Below are 20,201 nucleotides of genomic sequence, written 5' to 3' on the forward strand. Positions count from 1 at the left end.
AACTGCCACCAGAGCACGGGTAAAGGAAGCTCCAGGTGGGTCAGAGGAGATGTGGCTGGGCCTCGAAGAAAGAATAGTGTGTTTCCAGGTAGCGATGGTGTAGAAGGGCATTCCAGGCAGAGGAGATCGCTTAGGAAAGGAACAGGAACATTGAAATGTATTGCGTCTTGGAGAAAGAGGAGGGTCTATTGGGTCTGAGGCACAGGCGAATGTGAGGGAGAAAGATAGTGGAAGAAGAGGAAGGGTCACATGGGGCCCAGAGTTTGGAAGTTTTAATGTGTCTTGTAGCCAGTTTTACTTCATCCCACAGATAAGAGGGAACCATCGTATATTTTTGAAAGAGCAGAGTGATTAAAGAAATTTCCTTTGCAATGAGTTATTTTTTAAGGAAGTTGGACATTTGGAATGCGAAGAAACAAAGGCAGAAAAACCGATTATGAAACAAGGCGGGCTGGAAATGAAGACCAGCATGTATTTATTGAGAACCAGTGCTAGGTACATCTCTAAAGCTATATCTCTATTTTGAGTGTGGATCAGTTAACAGTATAGGCAGGGTTAAAAATTTAGGCATGCTGGTAAATTAATGATAAAGTGCTAGTGGAGCTTACCGTTATGAATTGATAATCACATAGACTCATGGAATGTTAGCATGAGAAGAGTCTTTCGTGATCATCCATTGTGTTGGCCTCTTTAAAGGAATTTTATGTGTGTGTGTGTGAGGAAGATTGGCCCTGAGTTAACATCTGTTGCCAGTCTTCCTCTTTTTTTCTCCCCAAAGCTCTAGTACATAGTTGTATATCCTAGCTGTAGGTCATTCTAGTTCTTCTGTGTGGGATGCTGCCACAGCTTGGCTTGATGAACAGTGCATAGGTCCGTGCCCAGGATCCAAACTGGCAAACCTGGGCCACCAAAGCAGAGTGCATGAACTTAACCACTTGGCCACAGAGCTGGCCCCAGGAATTCTTTATTGTTTGTTTTTTCTTTTTGGTAAGGGAGAATGGCCCTGAGCTAACGTCTGTTGCCAGTCTTCCTCCTTTCTTCTTTTTTGTTTCTCCCCAAAGCCCCGGTACGTAGTTGTGTATCTTAGCTGCAAGTCCTTCTAGTTCTTCCTTGTGGGATGCCTCCACAGCATGACTTGATGAGTGGTGTGTGGGTTCATGCCCAGGATCTGAACTGGCAAACGCTGGGCTGCTAAAGTGGAAGGTACAAACTTAACCGCTACACCACCAGGCCAGCCCCAGAAATTTTGTAAAGAAAGCAGCATGATAGTAGTTGTATTTTTAGGTTAATCAGTTGAGAAAATACAAGATAAAAAGCAGTTATTAAAGGCATTGTTCAGTGTTTTCTTCAATTGCAGAAGCATGTACATGTATTTGAAAAATAGTGGCACACACATGTGAGATATTTTGTCTACAGACAGTATATAGCATAGTATTTTAGAACTCAAACTCTAGAATGAGAACCAAGTTTGAATCAATCGCTTGTTATAGTTAACTATAACTTTAGACAAGTCACTGGCACATCTGTACATCAGTTTTCTCATCTATAAAATGTGAGTAGTAATAGGACCTACTTCATAGATCTGTCGTAGGGATTATAATTGAGTTAATATATGTAAAGAGCCGGAAACAGTACCTAATGCATTGTAAGTGCTATTGAAAGTGTTTACTATTATGATGATGCTGCTGTCTTGTCTAAATCGTGCAATAAGTCAGAGACCTCCTCCTGATAAGTATTTCTTCCATTGTTCTTATATTCTTATTCTGATGAATGATTATTGGGGTCTTTGAATAGTATGTTATTGAAAAGATATTGTTATTTTTAGGAATTTGTGTTCGCAGTTTTATTTCACCCTCTTTAAGATCTCTGCCCACCTCCTGTCAACACATGACTTAGAGTTATCTTTCTCACTTGTGGTTCCTGGAGAGAATTAAGTCCTAATTCCCTACAGAATCCTTTATATATAGTGAGTTAACCTCTCTCCTCTGCATCTACAATGGTAATAATAATGTACCATTCTTTGGAGAATGGGAAAATAGTCACTCAAATGCTTTTTCTGTGGTTCAGATGAGGAACCCCAATTGTCAGAGGACAAGTAAATCAAACCATCTTGGCTGCTGTGTTTCATAGTAGTAATGATAATGGCTGTGGCTGCTTTCATCTATCTCCCACAGTCTCCTTTGTATCTTTTTAAAATAGACTTTATTTTTTTAGAGCAGTTTTAGCTTCACAGCAAAATTAAGCAGAAGGTACAGAGATTTCCCATTGTATTTTTTTTTAATCTCTGTAGCGTTTATTATTAAGCATAAGGTCTGTCACCTAGATGAATAAATAAATATAGCATTTTCAAAATGGTTGGTTGTTTTTTGTTTTAAGAAATTCTTTCTTACAGTGGGATCTGTATTTTCTTCTATACATTTTAGAGTTTTGTCTTTCACATTTGGGTCTGTCATATAGCTGGAATTTATTTTTCAGTTTGGTATGATTTAGAAACTTACTTCAGTTTTTTTTTTTCCTTTTTGCCATATGGGTTTGTCCAGCATTGTTTACTGAATAGTTAGTTCTCTTTTCCTCCAGTTAATTTTAATGTCATGTCTTCGCATCATTTTTTCTGTGTATGCCTACATCTGTGTCTGAATTCTCTTTTCTGTTTCTTTGATCTTTTTGTCTATCCTTGCATCAACACCAAACTGTCTTAATATTTTAGTTTTCCAATAATCTATAACATCTAGTAGGGTAAGTCCATTAACATTTTATAATGCTGTTTTTTCTCATTGTTCTTCCAAATATGTTTTAGAATCAGCTTGTCATGCCCCTTGAAAAACCTTGTTAGGATTTTCATTGAAATATATAGATTAATTAGGAGAGAGCTGACGTCTTTATGATGGCATTCATTGCTCACTGAATATTTATATGGAGTACCTCTTGTATACTGGGAACTGGGAATACAGCAGTGAACAAAACTCAAATATCCATGGACTTGTGGAGCTTACATTCTAGTGGAAGGAAAGACTATAAACAAGAAGAAAAAAATTATATGCTCTGTTATTCATAATAGCCGAAAACTGGGAGCAATCTAAATGTCCATCAAATGTATATCCATACAGTGGAATACTACTCGGCAATAAAAAGTAACTATTTATACATGCAACAACACAGATGAATCTCAAAAATAGGTATAAGAAGCCACATGCAGTAGAATACGTGTTATATGATTCCATTTATGTGGAATTTCTACGAAAGGCAAAACTATAGCAACAGAAAGCAGGTCATTGGTTGCCTGGGGCTTGAAATGGGAATGAGGATTGATTGCAAAAGAGTATGAGGGAACTTTTTAGGTGATGGAAGTGTTCTAAAACTGGATTGTGGTGATCATTACACAACTATATAGATTTACTAAATCTTCAATTGTATACTTAGAATGGGCAAATTTTATGGTATGTAAGTTATACATCAATAAAGCTGTTTAAAAGAATTCTTTTATGCCAACACAGATAAACCTTGAAAACATGCTAAGTCACAAAGAAGCCAGTCACAAAATACCACATGTTGTATGATTCCATTTATGTAAAATATCCAGAACAGGGGCCAGGCCAGTGGCACAGTGGTTAAGTGCACACGTTCCGCTTCGGTGGCCCAGGGTTCACCGGTTCGGATCCCAGCTGCAGACATGGCACCACTTGGCAAGCCATGCTGTAGTAGGCATCCCAGAAATAAAGTAGAGGAAGATGGGCACTGATATTAGCTCAGGGCCAGTCTTCCTCAGCAAAAAAGAGGAGGATTTGCAGCAGATGTTAGCTCAGGGCTAATCTTCCTCAAAAAAACATCCAGAATGGACAAAGCTATAGAGATAGAAAGTAGATTGGTAGTTGCCTAGGTCTGAGGTGATCAAGAGGGAAATAGGGAGTGACTTGCTTATGGGTATGAAGTTTCTTTTTGGAGTGATGAAAACGTTCTAAAATTGTTGTGGTGATGGTTGCACAACTTTCTAAATATACTAAAAACCATTGAATTGCATACCGTTTAAATGGGGGATTTTTATGGTATGTGAATTCTCTCAAAGCTGTTCTAGAAAATAAAATTATATGCTATATATGAAGGAGAATTAGGGGAGGGAGGTGGTGGGTGGTGGTGGTGAGGAAGGCCTCAATGAGAAGGTAACAATTGAACAAAGACTTGAAAGAGTTGAGGGGTTGAGCTATCTGGATACCTGGAGAAGGAACTTTCTAGGAAGAGGGGATAATCAGTGAAAGATCCTGAGAAGGGAGTGTATCTGGCATGTTTGAGGAGCAGCAGTGAGGCCAGTGTGGCTGAAATAGAATGAGCAAGAGAGAAAGCAATAGGAGAAGAAGTTAGGAGATGGGATCATGTTAGGGCCACTGTAAGGAGTTTGGTTTTTACAATAAAGGAGATGGGAAGTCACTGCAGAGTTTTGCGTAGAGGAGTGACATCTTCTGACATAGGTTTTTAACAGTGGCTGCTGTGCTGAAAATAAACTGAAAGGTAGCATGGATGGAAGCAGGGAAACCCATTAGAAGGCAGCAATCTAGGAGAGAGAGAAAAGTGACTTGGACCAAGGTTGAAGAAAAAAGTGGTCAAATTCTGAATATATTTTGAAGGAAGAAGCAGCAAGATTTGCTTGACAGATTGGAGATGAGATGTGAGAGGAAGAGAAGAGTCAAAGAAGATCTGTATTTTTTGGCCAGAGAAGCTAAGAGGGGGAAGATGTAGGGGGAAAATGCCAGGAGTTCTGTTTTTGAGTGTTAGAGAAGCTCCTCAGACATTGAAGGAGAGATTTGAGTAAGCAAATTGGATTTCTAAATCTGGAGTGGAGGGAAGAAGTCCTCAAGTAAAGATTGTATTTAAAGCTGCGAGTCCTCCAGCCCACCAACACTGTACTTAGTAAGACTAGACTTTATTTCCCTCAAGATAAACTTTTAAAAATTGTTAACCTTCCCCTGCCTCCAAAGAGAATATAAATACGTTAATTTTCTTCTATTTCAGGATCTTCAAGATGAAGTTCAAAGGGAGAATACTAATCTGCAAAAACTACAGGCGCAGAAACAGCAAGTACAGGAACTCCTTGATGGACTGGATGAGCAGAAAGCCCAGCTGGAGGAGCAACTCAAGGAAGTCAGAAAGAAATGTGCTGAGGAGGCCCAGCTGGTAAAGTCTGGCTGATGATTGCCGTCTGTGTCTATGCCTTAGTTGCTTTTCCTGACTTAAGATGGAAACATTCTCTGCTGCTTGTTGTCGTTGGGTGGCAGGTCTGGTCAACAGTTTGGGCACATGAAGGAAATGGAGCATGGTTCATCCAGAAATTACAGGCCCTCTTTAGGGGAAATAGGGCACTTAATGTACTATTTTTCCAAATTTTAGTTGGAAGTACGGTATATCACGCCTTCTACTCTCCTCTAACTGTCCCCTAATTGCCCTTTTCTACCAAAAATATGCATCGAAAAACACTAAAATAGTAAACTAAACAAATATAAAAATATTGCATTATGGAACATGTTAATGACATTTCTTTTTTTAATCCCCCTTTCTTCCAATTTACCTCCATATTACAGATCTCATCTCTGAAAGCTGAATTAACTAGTCAAGAATCGCAGATCTCCACTTATGAAGAAGAGCTGGCCAAAGCTAGGGAAGAGCTGAATCGCCTACAACAAGAGACAGCAGAACTGGAGGAGAGTGTGGAGTCAGGGAAGGCTCAGCTGGGACCTCTTCAGCAGCACCTGCAAGATTCACAGCAGGAAATCAGTTCAGTAAGTCTTTGTGGCAGCAAGAAATACACTCAAATGGGCTCTCATGTGTCCTTTTAGTAAATAATACTTCCTCAACTTTTCCTTCTTCTCCCTCTGCCTAGTTTATTATTCATTTTTTCAGTCATTTTATACAAATAGGTTTCTTGTCACCTGTCGTGAGTTAAAACTGTCATACACTTGTACATCTGATGATTATCATTGGAGTCATGGTTAAGAGTGTAGGCTTGGGGCCGGCCCCGTGGCCGAGTGGTTAAGTTCACGCACTCCGCTTCTGCCACCCAGGGTTTCACTAGTTCAGATCCTGGGCGCGGGCATGACACCACTCGTTAGGCCATGCTGAGGCGGTGTCCCACATGCCACAACTAGAAGGACTCACAACTAAATTATACAACTATGTACTGGGGGGATTTGGGGAGAAAAAGCAGAAGGAAAAAAAAAAGTGTGGGGTTTCTAGTTAGATGGTTTAGGTTTAAGTGCTGGCTCTGCCACTTACTGCCTGAATTATCTTAGTATCAGATTCCTCATCTTTGAAAGTGGAGCGTGAACAGCACCCTACCTCCTAGTGCTGCTGCAGGGATTAAATGAGGCAAAACCTGTGAGACATTTTAGCATAGTTTGGTATATAAATGCTCAGTAAGTAATGCTTATTTTTATAAATAATAATGTGATGTCTTCCTTTTTGTGTTCTAATCCTAAAAGTAATTTTGCTCATGAAAAACTTTATTTTTTTTAATTAGGAAATTGTTCTTTATACAGATAAATGTGCAGTATTGTGGTGGGTCCAGAGGATAGATTCTTTGCTTTGTTATTTCTAGGCTTCCCTAAATGGAGAATAATATTTTGTAGAATGATGGTTAGATAGAAGCAAAGAGATCATGTAGTCCATTCCTTTCATTTTGAATTTGAATAGACTGAAGCAAAGGAAGGTTAAGTAACTTGCCTATGGTTACATACCCTTTTTTTTTTTTAATTAATTTTTTTGAGGAAGATTTGCCCTGAGCTAACGTCTACTGCCAATCTTCCTCTTTTTGCTGAGGAAGACTGGCCCTGAGTTAACATCTGCACCCATCTTCCTCTACTTTATATGTGGGATGCCTACCACAGCATGGCTTGACAAGTAGTGTGTAGGTCTGCACGCGGGATCCGACCTGGTGAACCCTGGGCCACGGAAGTAGAACGTGTGAACTTAACCACTGTGCCACTGGGCTGGCCCCATTATGTACCCTTTAAAAGAGCCACAGCCTAGAATCCAGTTCTTCTCAAACCTAGTCCAGTGTTCTCAGTTAATTATTATATATAATGAAGTCCTTCCCCTCGATATGCTTCCTTCCTCCCTCTTGTGTAGCAGATGAATACCTACTCACTCATCTTGCAAGACGTAGCTTAACTTCTTATTTCTGTATGGCATTTTTTGAATGCAGCCTTTATTGGACTCTATACTTCTGTTCTAGCAACAGTAACGTCTTTCCTTGTACATTTGTTTATGTGTCTACCTCCCCCAGCCAACTGAGCTTTTTGGTCTAGGAACTTCAACATTTTTTTTATCTCTATCATTTAGCGCAGGTTCTTGTGCAGGTGTAGAACTACTCAATAAACACATAACCCAAAAGAAAGTTATCCTAGTGGGAATGCTACCAGATGAATGGATATTCTTTAACATAGTTTTCTTCTTTGAATTTTTAAGAAAACTGTATTTTTTGAGGTATAATTTACATACCATAAAATTCACAGGTTTTAAGGGTACAGTTCAGTGATTTTCAGTAAATTTAGAGTTGTTCAAACATCACAATTCAGTTTTAGAACATTTCTAAGACTCCCAAAAGATCCATTGTGCCCATTAGTAGTCAGTCCCCACTCCTACCCCTAGGTAACTACTAATATGCTGTCTGTTTCTATAAGCTTGCCTTTTCTGAGCACTTCATGTAGATGAACTCAGACACTATGTAGTCTTTCTAATGTGGTTTCTTTCACTTAAGGCAATATTTTGAGGCTCATCCATTTTGTAGCATATATTAACATTATGTTACATTCTATGTTTATAAAGTATTCTGTTTATTCATTCACCAGTTAATGGGGATTTGGATTCTTTCTACTTGTTGGTTATTATGAATACCACTATGAACATTTACATACAATTCTTTATGTGGATTTATGTTTTCATTTCTCTTGGTTATATTTAACTTTTTTGAATTTTAAATTCCAAACTGTTTTCCAAAGTGGCTGGACCATTTTACATTCCCTCTAGCAATATAAGAGGGTTCCAGTCTCTCGTCATTCTTACCAGCACTTTTCTTGTTTGTCTTTTCACTTATAGTCATTCTAATAGGTGTAAAGTGGTATCTCATAGCATTTTTGATGTGCATTTCTCTAATGACTAGTGATGTTGAACATCTTTTCATGTGCTTGTTAGCCATGTGTATCCTCTTGTATGAAATGTCTGTCTTTTGCCCATTTTTAAAAATTGGGTTGTCTTATTATTATTAAATTACAAGAGTTTTTAAAAAATATATTCTGGGTGTAAGTCCTTTATCAGATATTTGATTTGCAAATAATTTCTCCCAATCTCTGGCTTGTCTTTTCCTTTTCTTTTCTTTGACTTTTTTTGAAAGGGGACTTCTTTCAAAGGAAGGAGTATAAATGAGAAAGTAGAAAGGACTCTGGGTATTATAAATTATCACAGAGAAATTAAAACAGTGTTTGAGAGCTAGGAAAATAGCCTCAGCAAACTATACTACCAAGTATGTTTGGTATCCTTGTGTCTTATCTCCAAACCTTGAGAATAAACGTACCGATTTCTTATATTTGACTCAGTGACTTATGCGTCTTTCCCACAGAGGGCAGTATATTCCCATGGGTCTGTAAACATGAAAGTCCAATTGTAAATTAAACAGAGACTTTTATTGCTCTTTAAAGCTCTAAATTATAGCTTTTCTGCAAAAAGGAATAACTAAAGAAAATTTTTCTGACTTGCTGAATCTTCATCTTTACTTTTTTATCATGTATTTGCAGCAAGGAAAAAAGCAAAGAACCTCTGACACTATGTTTATACAATGTATACTACTTTTATTCAAGTATTCATGGCATTCTAATAGTTATTGCACTTCTCTTGCACAATTTGCAAAGAGCTTGTGTTAGTTGCTTGGTTTATTTTTCTGTATCCTCTTAAGTTTACACAGAGACTAAGGAAGAACACAGGCTTAGTGACAGGTGTGTGAGAGAGCCAGACACAAGAAACCCTAGTTTTGTTCAAGATTCTGTTGATTATCTCAGAAACAACTTTAAGGGACAAACTGTCCTAAATAGAACTATTTGATAGGCAAGTATTTCTACTTACTGCTTCACCTCTATGATGGGTATTATTTTAGTGTTAAGCTTTTAAAATTTAGATTGCAGGATTGTACAGATACTGAAATTGATTTAACGGTCATGATAAAAAAATTTTTAATGAAATAAGAGAAAATAGGAAACATCAGAGTGCATTATATACAGTAAGGATAAATATTACTTCATGAAACTTGTTTCACCACTGTGCATGTATGTGTGTGTATAATTATATATATGCATGTGTGTGTCTTTATTATATGTGTGTGTTGATGTATACACACACACATACAGAGACACATCCAAATATATACATTATATATATTTACTGGGTTAGGATGTAAAATCTGTTTCTTTTCTATAGATTATAGTAAAAAAAAATGTTTTCAAGCCACAGCTCTATAGCTCTAAGAATATATAAGGCATATGCTCTGTGTTACAAATGTGTAGTATTTTTGGATTGTTAGTTTGAATTCTAAATACACTGCAGTTTGGTAGATATATATGCTTACTGATACCCACTGTTTAAATTTATAAGCACAATACTTGTGTTCATTCAGTGAACATATATTGAGGACTTATAGGGTACAGCATTGTGCTGGATGTTGGAAATAACAAAGTTGATAACAAAAGCTGTGGTCCCTACCCTCAAAGAGCTCAAGGTCTTTAACTTTTTAAAAACGGAGTGAATTAGTGGAAAAGGAACAGAGGAAAACTTAATTGTTATAATAGTGAAAAATGCAGTGTGCTAGGGAAGCACTTTTACATGCATTATCCACCATTTCCATGCATTGACTTTTTCCATTTTACACTGTTCTTTTTGTTTCACATAACAATAATCTGTGGAGATAGTTCTTATTCGCTTTATGGATTAAGAAATGGAGGCTAGGAGAGGTTACTTTGACTAAGATTACCTAACTAGAAGATGACAGAGCTACATTTACATCTCTCTCTCAATCCAGTATAGTGTCATTTCCCCAGGTTATAACCCTAAAAAGACCTATGATAAATTACAGATTCCAAATTAAGCAACTTAAAAACCTTGTGGGGAAAATAAGATTAGGGAAACAGAGCCTTGATTTATGAAATGTCAATAGGTAATTTTTATGTTTGCTAAAAACAAAAAACACAGCATGCTAATAAAAGGGAATTCCAATGTAATTAAAAATATGTATTTTATGAAAAATGAGAACTATTCAGTAAAATTCCATTTATTATTCTTTTTCACTGGAAACATTTTATCATTCTGCCTTCTCTTCAGTTTCTTTGAGATATTTGTAAATTTGTTTTTCTTTATTATAGCTGTTGGTATAAATAAGCATTTTTTTCCTCCATCTGATTCCCAACATTTTTCTTTTTATATATATTACAGTTTATTGAATCCTGCCTTCTGTGTCCCACTATTGTCCCAAGAGTATAAAGCCACTTGGATATTGGGATCAAAAAAACTTTGAGTGTTCTGGCTGGCCCCGTGGCCGAGTGGTTAAGTTTGCGTGCTCCGCTGCAGGTGGCCCAGTGTTTCATCAGTTCAAATCCTGGGTGCGGACATGGCACCGCTTGTCAAACCACGCTGGGGTGGCACCCCACATGCCACAACTAGAAGGACCCACAACTAAGAATGTACAACTATGTACCGGGGGGCTTTGGGGAGAAAAAGGAAAAAAATAAAATCTAAAAAAAAAAAAAACCAAACAAACAAAAACTTTGTTCTTTATTTAACGTTTGGTATAGCTTAGATTTAGAGGACACTTCCTAGGGCTCTAGTCCATTAATAAATAATGCCAGAGCATAGGTCACTAGCTCATTTTACCTTCTCTTTACTCCTCAACTTCCTTTATCTCTCCTAAAGCTTCATCACAAAATCTTCTCTTGCTTTGTCACTTTGCTGTTTTTTCCCCAATACCCTGACCCTTTTTCTAATTATACCCTAAGGGACTGCCAGTATACAGATAATTGAATTAAAATTCTTGGAGCTTTCAAAAGATGTACAAAAGCAAATCCATGTATACTGGGATGGATTACTGAAATCTTTTCTGTGAGTCATGCTGCGTTCCCAGAGGATTCTCCTTAATGGAAGCAAATTTATCCACGATCAAGTCTAACGGTATAGCCGTTTTTATGTTGCATGTCTTTCTAGTAATAAATCCTGTTTTGTATGTCTGCTTTGTGTTGACAGATGCAAATGAAACTGATGGAAATGAAAGAACTGGAAAACCATAATAATCAATTAAATTGGTGCAGTAGCCCACACAGTATTCTTGTAAATGGCGCTACAGATTATTGCAGCCTCAGCACCAGCAGCAGTGAAACAGCCAACCTTAATGAGCACGGTGAAGGCCACACCAACCTAGAGTCTGAGCCCATCCACCAGGAGTCTCCAGTGAGTCGAATAGTGCCATAACCTTCATAATCAACTGCAGTGAGCAGCCATTGAAGAATTTTAAGCAAGAAGTGGCAGGATTACATTTACCTTTTAGAAAATGGATTAGAGAGTGGAACTAGACACATAGAGACATGTTAAGAGACTATTGGAATGGTCTCTGAGAGTTGTTTTAGCCTAAGCTTAAGTGGTAACAGGCGGGATGATGAGAAGAATACAAGTTTCAGGGATATCAAAGATATAAAATTAAAAGACATGATTTTATTTAGGCAGTGCAGTCTTGATACATTATACAATATTCTTTTAAGCACAAAAGGCAAATTGCTAGGTTATCCTTCAAAGACACAGGGTGATAGGAAATGAGGATTTCCTCTGCCACTTCTTAAGCCTTTATTACCTACAGGGCTAAATCCAGAAAGTAATGGGAAGCCATGGAAGGATTTTTAACCGGAAGAGTCATGATCACATTCACATTTTAGATCTATTACTTTGGCTTCCGTAAGGAGGCTAGATTGGAAGGGCACATATTGCAGGCAGGGAGGCAATTGGAAGGTTACTACAGTAATCTGGACCAGAAATGATACTGTAAATAGATGACAGTGACAGTGGGGATGGAGAAGAAGGGAAGGATTTGAGACAGAGGTAGGAGGTAGGCTCAGCATGACTTGGAGGCTAACTGAGGGAATGACCAAAGGGAAGTGGTTAAAGATGACCTGGATTTTCCAGCCTCAGTGACCTCAATGCTGGGTGATAGCATTTTTCTAAGAAAAATTTTAGAACTCTTATGTTCTGCTTGTCTTTTTTTATTTTTTAGTAATTTTTGGTTATCCTTTGTCAGTTTTCTCTGCCAGGTAGAAAATACAATGTTAGTCCATGTAGCGTTAATATTTTGTAGGCAAGAAGTAGTCCTGAAATACCACCTTCTGGTGTGACTGATGAAAATGAAGTGGTGACTGCAGCTGTTAATGAAAAAGTTTGTCCTGAATTTAACAGTGACAGACATTCGAAAGAGGTAAAAATAATTTTGTATGTCAATGTTCCTATCACTGGTTTCCCTAGATGGGTTATTCTATTTCAAGCTAAGGAAAGAGAAAAATGTGTTATGTGGACTTTATGACTACAGAAATATTTGTTATAATACTATCATTTGATTTTTCAAAGCTTGTTATTTTATTTTAAAATGTTACGTTTTGAAACTTTGTTTCCTAAAACAATATTTTTTAATTTAAAATTATTTTTAGGAAGATCCATTTAATGTAGAATCAAGTTCACTGACAGATACCGTTGCAGATACAAACTTGGATTTTTTCCAATCTGATCCTTTTGTTGGCAGTAAGTACTCTTATTTTTATATCATATATTTGCAAAAAGAGAAATTTTTTTTCATTTTTTTTTTTATTGAGTTATTGATAGGTTACAGTCTTGTGAAATTTCAATTGTACATTAATGTTTATCTGTCATGTTGTAGGTGCACCACTTCACCCTTTGTGCCCACCCCCCACCCCACCTTTCCCCTGGTATCCACTAAACTGTTCTTGGTCCATAGTTTTAAATTCCTCATATGAGTGGAGTCATACACAGATTATCTTTCTCTTGCTGGCTTATTTCACTCAACATAATTCTCTCAAGGTCCATCCATGTTATTGCAAATGGAATGATTTTGTTCTGTTTTGCAGCTGAGTAGTATTCCATTGTATATATGTACCACATCTTCTTTATCCATTCGTCTGTTGATGGGCACTTAGGTTGCTTCCACGTCTTGGCTATTGTAAACAGTGCTGCGATAAACATTGGGGTGCACAGGACTTTTGGGATTGCTGACTTCAGGCTCTTTGGATAGATACCCAGTAGTGGGATGGCTGGATCGTATGGTAGTTCTATTTTTAGTTTTTTGAGGAATCTCCATACTGTTTTCTATAGTGGCTGCACCAGTTTGCATTCCCACCAGCAGTGTATGAGGGTTCCTTGTTCTCCGCAACCTCTCCAACATTTATTGCTATTAGTTTTAGATATTTTTGTCATTCTAACGGGTGTAAGGTGATATCTTAGTGTAGTTTTGATTTGCATTTCCCTGATGATCAGCGATGATGAGCATCTTTTCATGTGCCTATTGGCCATCAGTATATCTTCTTTGGAGAAATGTCTGTTCATGTCTCCAGCCCATTGCAAAAAGAGAATTTTTAATATATAAATTGTATAAGAATTAAGGCTTCTGTTTTGAGAGCCTACTTGTTATAACAAAAGTAGAGTGGAGTTGCTAGTATTTGTCCTCTTCAGGCAGCTAAATCCTGGGACTAAGCCTTTGATTATGTCTTAGGAGCCCCTGATTAAGGATATGTTTCTTCTTCAGAATAAGGACCAAAAGAAAGGTATTAGGGACCAGAAGAGGAGATTGGGCCCTCTTAAGTCAACCAGCAATTATTTACTTAAAAGTACCAATACCATGGTTTTGAAACAGTGAAAGTCAGAGTATTTCTCTGGTCCCTGCCCTTAAGCTGCCTACGGTCTTATTGAAGAAATGTAATTTAGTAAGTTAAAATATCTGATGTCAGTGTAAACTGTGTTAAATACCACTTGTGTCAAAGCTCTTTTTGCATTTTTTTATTTACAAAATCAATTTGTGAAACTGATAAGTTAGTTTATATCAGTTTTAAAGATGGGAAACTGAGGCACATAGATAAAATAACTTGCTTAGAGTCATGGCAGAAATGAGTCTAGATATTAGAACTCTTTTTAAAAAAATCTTTATTGAGATATATAAAGTATTAAAAGATATATTAAATTGTACACGTACATCACATGTATATCACAGAGTTGTATAATCACCAAAATCTAATTTTAGAATGTTTTTTATCACCCCATAAAGCAACTCCATACCAATTAGAAGTCACTTCCCGTTCTCCTAACCTGTAGCTCTAGGCAACCATTAATCTACTTTCTGTTTCTGTAGATTTGCCTATTTATGGAATTATACAGTATGTTATCTTTTACAGCTGGCTTCTTTCACTTGCTATAATATTTTCAAGATTCACTTGTGTTGTATGTTTCCGTACTTCATTCCTTTTTATTGATGAATAATATTCCATTGGATGGATATTTCACATTTTACTTACTCATTGGTTGAGGGACATCTGGGTTGTTTCCACTTTTTTGGCTGTTGTGAATAATGTTGCTATGAACATTTATGTACAAGTTTTTGCGTGGATATATGTTTTTCTTTCTCCTGATTATATATCAGTTCATACGGTAACTCTGTGTTTATCATTTGAGGGACACCAGACTGTTTTTCAAAGTGTTTGTACCACTTACATTCCTACCAGAAGTGTATGTAGGTTGCAGATTCTCCTTATCCTCACCAACACTTGTCATCTATCCTTTTGGTGATAGCCATCCTAGTGGGTATGAGGTAGTATCTCACTGTGAGTTTGATTGGTATTTCTCTAATGACTAACGTTGTTGAGCATCTTTCTATGTGCTTTTTGGCCATTCATATATTCTTTGAAGAAATGTTTATTCAAATAATTTGCCCACTTTTTAATTGGGAAGTCTGACTTGTTATTTTTGACCTGTAAGAGTTTTTTACATGTTCTGAATACAAGACCCCTATCAAATATATGATTTGCAAATATTTTCTTGTATTTTGTGTTGTTTTAATTTTGATGAAGTCCAGTTTATCTGTTTTTTCTTTTGTCACTGCGCTTTTGATGTCACATCTAAAATCCAAAGTCGTGAAGATTTGCTGTTATGGTTTCTTCTGAGTTTAGTAGTTTTAGCTGTTACATTTAGATCTTTGATCCATTTTGAGTTACTTTTGGTATATGGTGTGAGATAGGGGTCCAACTTTATTTTTATTCTTTTGCATATAGATATCCAGTTTTCCCAGCACCATTTGTTGAAAAGACTGTTCTTTCCCTTTTGAATTTTCTTAGCACTCTCGTCAAAAATCAAATGACCATAAATGGAAGGGTTTGTTTCAGTCTCTTCAATTCTGTAAGTTTTTTTTTTTTACTTCAGTGAGTCTCAGCATCTTTCATTTCTGAAGTGGTGATGGTAATACCCATCCATTACTCTTGTGAAGGGTAGAGATTTTTGTTAGTAAAATTCTTGCTCTTGTGCTTGTCTTTTCCCTTCCATCTGGAACCTCAGATTGTGATCAAAGGGTAAGTATAATTAAATTTTGACTCAAATTAAATGTTGCCTCTTTTATGAGGTGTGTTGATGTTCTGTCTTTATTCTTTATTATTTAAGTATTTCCTGGAGGTAGATGACATTCATTGTTTCATATGCTTTGATAGAGTTAGTGAAACAAACTTTGCTCTGAGAAACTTTGCTTTTGTTTTAAAGTTACCCTTTCAGTAATGGTGTCACAGCAGTGAATATTGTTATTTTGATTTCTGCTTATTTATTTTATCACAGGTGATCCTTTCAAAGATGATCCTTTTGGGAAAATTGGTTAGTATACTTTTGGAAAAATTGGTCACTATATTATTGAGGTCCACGTAGTTTTAGTCTGGTTCTGCTTAATTATAAACTTTTGTTGTATTTAGGAATGAGAGATCACAGTTGGGTAGTTACAGGAAATGGACTACCTTTTTATTCAGTTTTGAAACTGATCTAAGGCCCCACTTGATGTTCTATGTGGTATTTTCAGAAAGTGGTAGATTCTTGTAAATTTGCTTTGTAAACTGTCAGTTTTACTCTTTTAAAAACGACGTTAGTGTTTATACTTTGATGCTTTTAATAATATTTAGACTGGTTTCTCCTTGTTAGCCAAGGATTAAATGAGTATAATGATCTACACTACTTCAGGGTTTAGAACTTCTGTTTTCCTAAGCTTACAGCCTATTCATATGAATGAGGGAAAAGGAAACATCTTAAAGAATTACTAAATGTCAGACTTTTTAAGATACTCTTTCTCTGGAATTTTTGTGTTAGAATAAAGCAAATCTTGTGTACCATTTAGTTATGCTTCCCAAACCTGTTCCAAACTATTGACCATTTCCCTTCAGCTCAGGGAGAGAAATGCAATTAGAACTTTTTGTTGTTGTTTCCTTAGTTGTGATAGCATGGAATAAGGGTTTTAAAATGGGACCCCATGGCGCTGGCCCCATGGCCGAGTGGTTAAGTTTGCGTGCTCCACTTTGGCGGCCTGGAGTTTTGCTGGTTTGGATCCTGGGTGCAGACATGGCACTGCTCGTCAGACCACACTGAGGCGGCGTCCCACATGCCACAACTAGAAGGACCCACAACTAAAATATATAACTATGTACTGCGGGATTTGGGGAGAAGAAAAGAATTTTTTTAAATTAAAATGGGACCCCTTGAAATTATATGCTAATTAAAAAAAATAAGTTTATTAGGTGAAAGACTCTGTGTCTTTTATCAAAGCCACAAAGGAATCTGTGATCCCCACCCAAAATTAGAATTACCAGCTTAGAGGAATTATTAAACCTAGCACACAGGTAACATTTGAGTAGTAAGTGTTGGAATTATTGATTTGCTTTGGGTTAACGATGACCAAGTAGGAAAGAATGTTCATTAAAACCATTTAGGGCCAGCCACGGTGGCTTAGTGGTTAAGTTGGATGTGCTCCGCTTCAGCGCCCCAGGTTTGGATCCCAGGTGTGGATCTACGCGACTCGTCTGTCAGTGGCCATGCTGTGACAGTGGCTCACATATACAAAAAGAAAAAAAAAGAGGCCAGCCCCAGTGGCGTAGTGGTTAAGTTTGGTTTGCTCTGATTTGTTGGCCTGGGGTCAGTTCCTAGGCATAGACCTAAACCACCTGCCCGTCAGTGGCCTTGCTCTGGCAGCAGCTCACATACAAAAAAAAAAAAAAGAGGAAAATTGGCAGCGGATGTTAGCTCAGGGTGAATCTTCCTCAACAAGAACAAAAAGACCTATGTAACTAGGTGCAACTGTCTCTACTTTTTTTATGATTAATAGTCATAATAAAAGCACCTTAGATTCTGCAGGAGTTCAAGATGTCTTTTAATTGAGGCAGTTATGCCTTCAGGTGACAGGAAATTTAGTGTAATAGTTAATAGTCTCTTATGTTTGTGCTGTATCTTCTTAGATCCATTTGGAGGTGATCCTTTCAAAGGTTCAGATCCATTTGCATCTGACTGTTTCTTCAAGCAGTCTTCTACTGATCCTTTTGCCACTTCAAGTACTGACCCTTTCTGTGCAACCAGCGATAGCAGTAATACATCGGTAAGTGGGAGGGTTAAATGGATAACAAGTGTCCTAACTGAGTTTCTTGAAGTAAACAGTGATGGAAGAATCCTCTTTTAGATTACTTCTAATGGGCCATATAGAAATTTCGGCCTCCTGTAGCCCATCTAGATTTTGATTCAGACTGATATTTCACAGTTGACTAGAATAACTTATCCAAAAATCCAGTTCATCCTTCAGAAGACCAAATATCTCATTGGTGAGATTTAAAATAAATTATTGGAAATCCATAAATGAATCTTAAGTAAAGCTTTTCAGAAATGTTTCGTATGCCTTATTGAAATAATGAAAATAAATTTAAAAGGAACAGCATTGATGTTTTAGAAAAATAAAATCATTTATTTTATAGACACATCTGGAATGTTAATCTTGTAAAAAAAGTACAAATTCCCACTAAATGTCAGACTCTCTTGCTAACATACGTACTACAGCAATCACTATTAGATACTATGATCCAGGTACTTCTGTGTGTGTTTTACATTCATTCTTTCTAATCTTCACATCAGCCTTGTGAGGTCGTAGGTATGCCATGCTGAGGCGGCATCTCACATAGCACAACCAGAAGGGCCTACAACCAGAATATACAACTATGTCCTGGGGGGCTTTGGGGAGAAGAAGAAGAAAAAAAAAGAAGGTTGACAACAGATGTTAGCTCAGGTGCCAATCTTTAAAAAAAAAAAAAAAAAAAGACGAGAAAAAATACCATGGATCTGCTTTTTGCCAGGTGGCCCCATCCTGCCTTGTCTGTTCGATTATGCCTGGGACTCTCCTTTCTGAGCCTGATGCTTCTTCCCACTCCCAGTCTGTGGGCTACCCTGTGTTCTTCCAATAAACTTCTTAAACAAAAGAATATTTCCTTAAAAGAGTAATCGATTCTTTAAAAGATAATAGATTTTGATATTCTTGAATTGCTTCCTTACTGTATTCGGTAAAGAGCTTCTTGGCCAACAACCGGTATTTTCCATTGATGTAAAACTGAGCAAATGCCTCTGTAACTGAATATTTGTGGTTTCCACAGGCTACTGGATACTGTGTTTTCCTACAACAGTTAGTTTTTAGTGTAGACCCATGTGCCAAATTCTTCTAAAATTCGCTGCAACCTGAATTCTTTTCCTCTCATTCTCTACTCTTATCATTTAAAGAACAAGAAAGCCAAAGCAACTCTTCCTAATATAAAAATAAACAAGTTTCTCCTGTTCCTCTCCCCTGGTGAAGTTTTTCTGCCATCCTTTCTGCTTGCTTTTTCTCTTTTCTCCCCAGTTTTTGAAAGCAACGTCGCCATTGCTGACAGCTCTAAATTTCTCCATTAAAAAGAAAACAAGCCATGCTGTGGCAGTGTTTCACATACAAAGTGGATGAAGATTGGCAGGGCTGCTAGCTCAGGGCCAATCTTCCTCATCAAAAAAATAAAACCAAATTCGCAATATAATAATAGCTACATTTATCTAATCTGTTCTCTGTGCCAGGCATGGTGCTAAGCTCTTTTCATGTGTTCCCTCATTTAGTCTTCACAGTAATTCTGTGAGGTTCATGTTGTTATCCTCATTTTGAGATAAAGTAGATGAGATTTCGGTTAAGTGGTAGTAAGTTAAGAAGTGGTAGAACTGGATTCAAACTCTGGTCTATCTGACCAAAATCTGAAGTCTTCACCACTCTAGTCTAGAGATTGAAATGTCATTCCTCCTGGCTGCAAAGCCTCTGTTTTTTATGATCATCTTTCTTTTCAAACAGGCCTCTGATTGTGCCTCCAGACATTAATCTCTGCCCAAAAGTCTTTCCTATTCCCTCAAGGCTGGTCTCTGCTCTCAGAGGGACATAATTTAAAAAACCAAACCAAATCAAAACAAACAACTGTCATTTCCTACTGTCCGCATTGTGTGGGTGCTGTCATTCCATCAAAGCAGGGAGTGGAGAGCTGATGTAGGAGAGAGAGAATTTCAGTGATAAATTAGGTGACCTTGTAGGAGGATTTTGAAACACAACTCTGTAAAATCATACCATCTGAATTTTAGTTATGAAAATTGTTTTTGTGTACTAAATTGCCTAATTATCAAACTGAAGAGAGTTTTGTGCCACTTACTCCTTTGTGAGCTGCACAGTTTTACCCTGTTCCCCTTCCTATCCCAGTGGCCTGTTTTTAGAGTAACCACTGTGTGTGATGAAGGAATAGTAATTAAACCTGACATGCACGTAGGCAAGCTTTTTCTCTTTCTTGCTGTAATGGCAAATAAAATCTGCAAGCTATCATTAAAAGCCAGGCCTGGGGGCCGGCTCCATGGCTGAGTGGTTAAGTTCGCGCGTTCCGCTGCGGCGGCCAAGGGTTGGATCCTGGGCACGGACATGGCACCACTCGTCAGGCCACGTTGAGGTGGCGTCCCACATCCCACAACTAGAAAGACCTGCAGCTAAGATATACAACTGTGTACAGGGAGGGTTTGGGGAGATAAAGCAGGAAAAAAATTAAAAAAAAGATTGGCAACAGTTGTTAGCCCAGGTGCCA

General features: G+C 37.4%; 1 protein-coding gene across 4 annotated transcripts in view; it reads left to right on the forward strand.

Moving 5' to 3' along the window:
• The window catches only part of EPS15 (epidermal growth factor receptor pathway substrate 15), a 136,970-nt gene that overhangs the window by 96,314 nt on the left and 20,455 nt on the right, over positions 1-20,201 (forward strand). For all 4 annotated transcript variants that reach the window (XM_046660500.1, XM_046660501.1, XM_046660502.1 and 1 more), the window contains exons 14-20: positions 5,005-5,166; positions 5,571-5,768; positions 11,266-11,469; positions 12,365-12,481; positions 12,711-12,801; positions 15,886-15,921; positions 17,544-17,680. In XM_046660500.1, the coding sequence (XP_046516456.1) occupies positions 5,005-5,166; positions 5,571-5,768; positions 11,266-11,469; positions 12,365-12,481; positions 12,711-12,801; positions 15,886-15,921; positions 17,544-17,680 (945 nt within the window). The remainder of the gene's footprint in view (positions 1-5,004; positions 5,167-5,570; positions 5,769-11,265; positions 11,470-12,364; positions 12,482-12,710; positions 12,802-15,885; positions 15,922-17,543; positions 17,681-20,201) is intronic.

This window comes from Equus quagga, chromosome 5 (assembly GCF_021613505.1).
Source record: "Equus quagga isolate Etosha38 chromosome 5, UCLA_HA_Equagga_1.0, whole genome shotgun sequence".
NCBI classification, from domain to species: domain Eukaryota; kingdom Metazoa; phylum Chordata; class Mammalia; order Perissodactyla; family Equidae; genus Equus; species Equus quagga.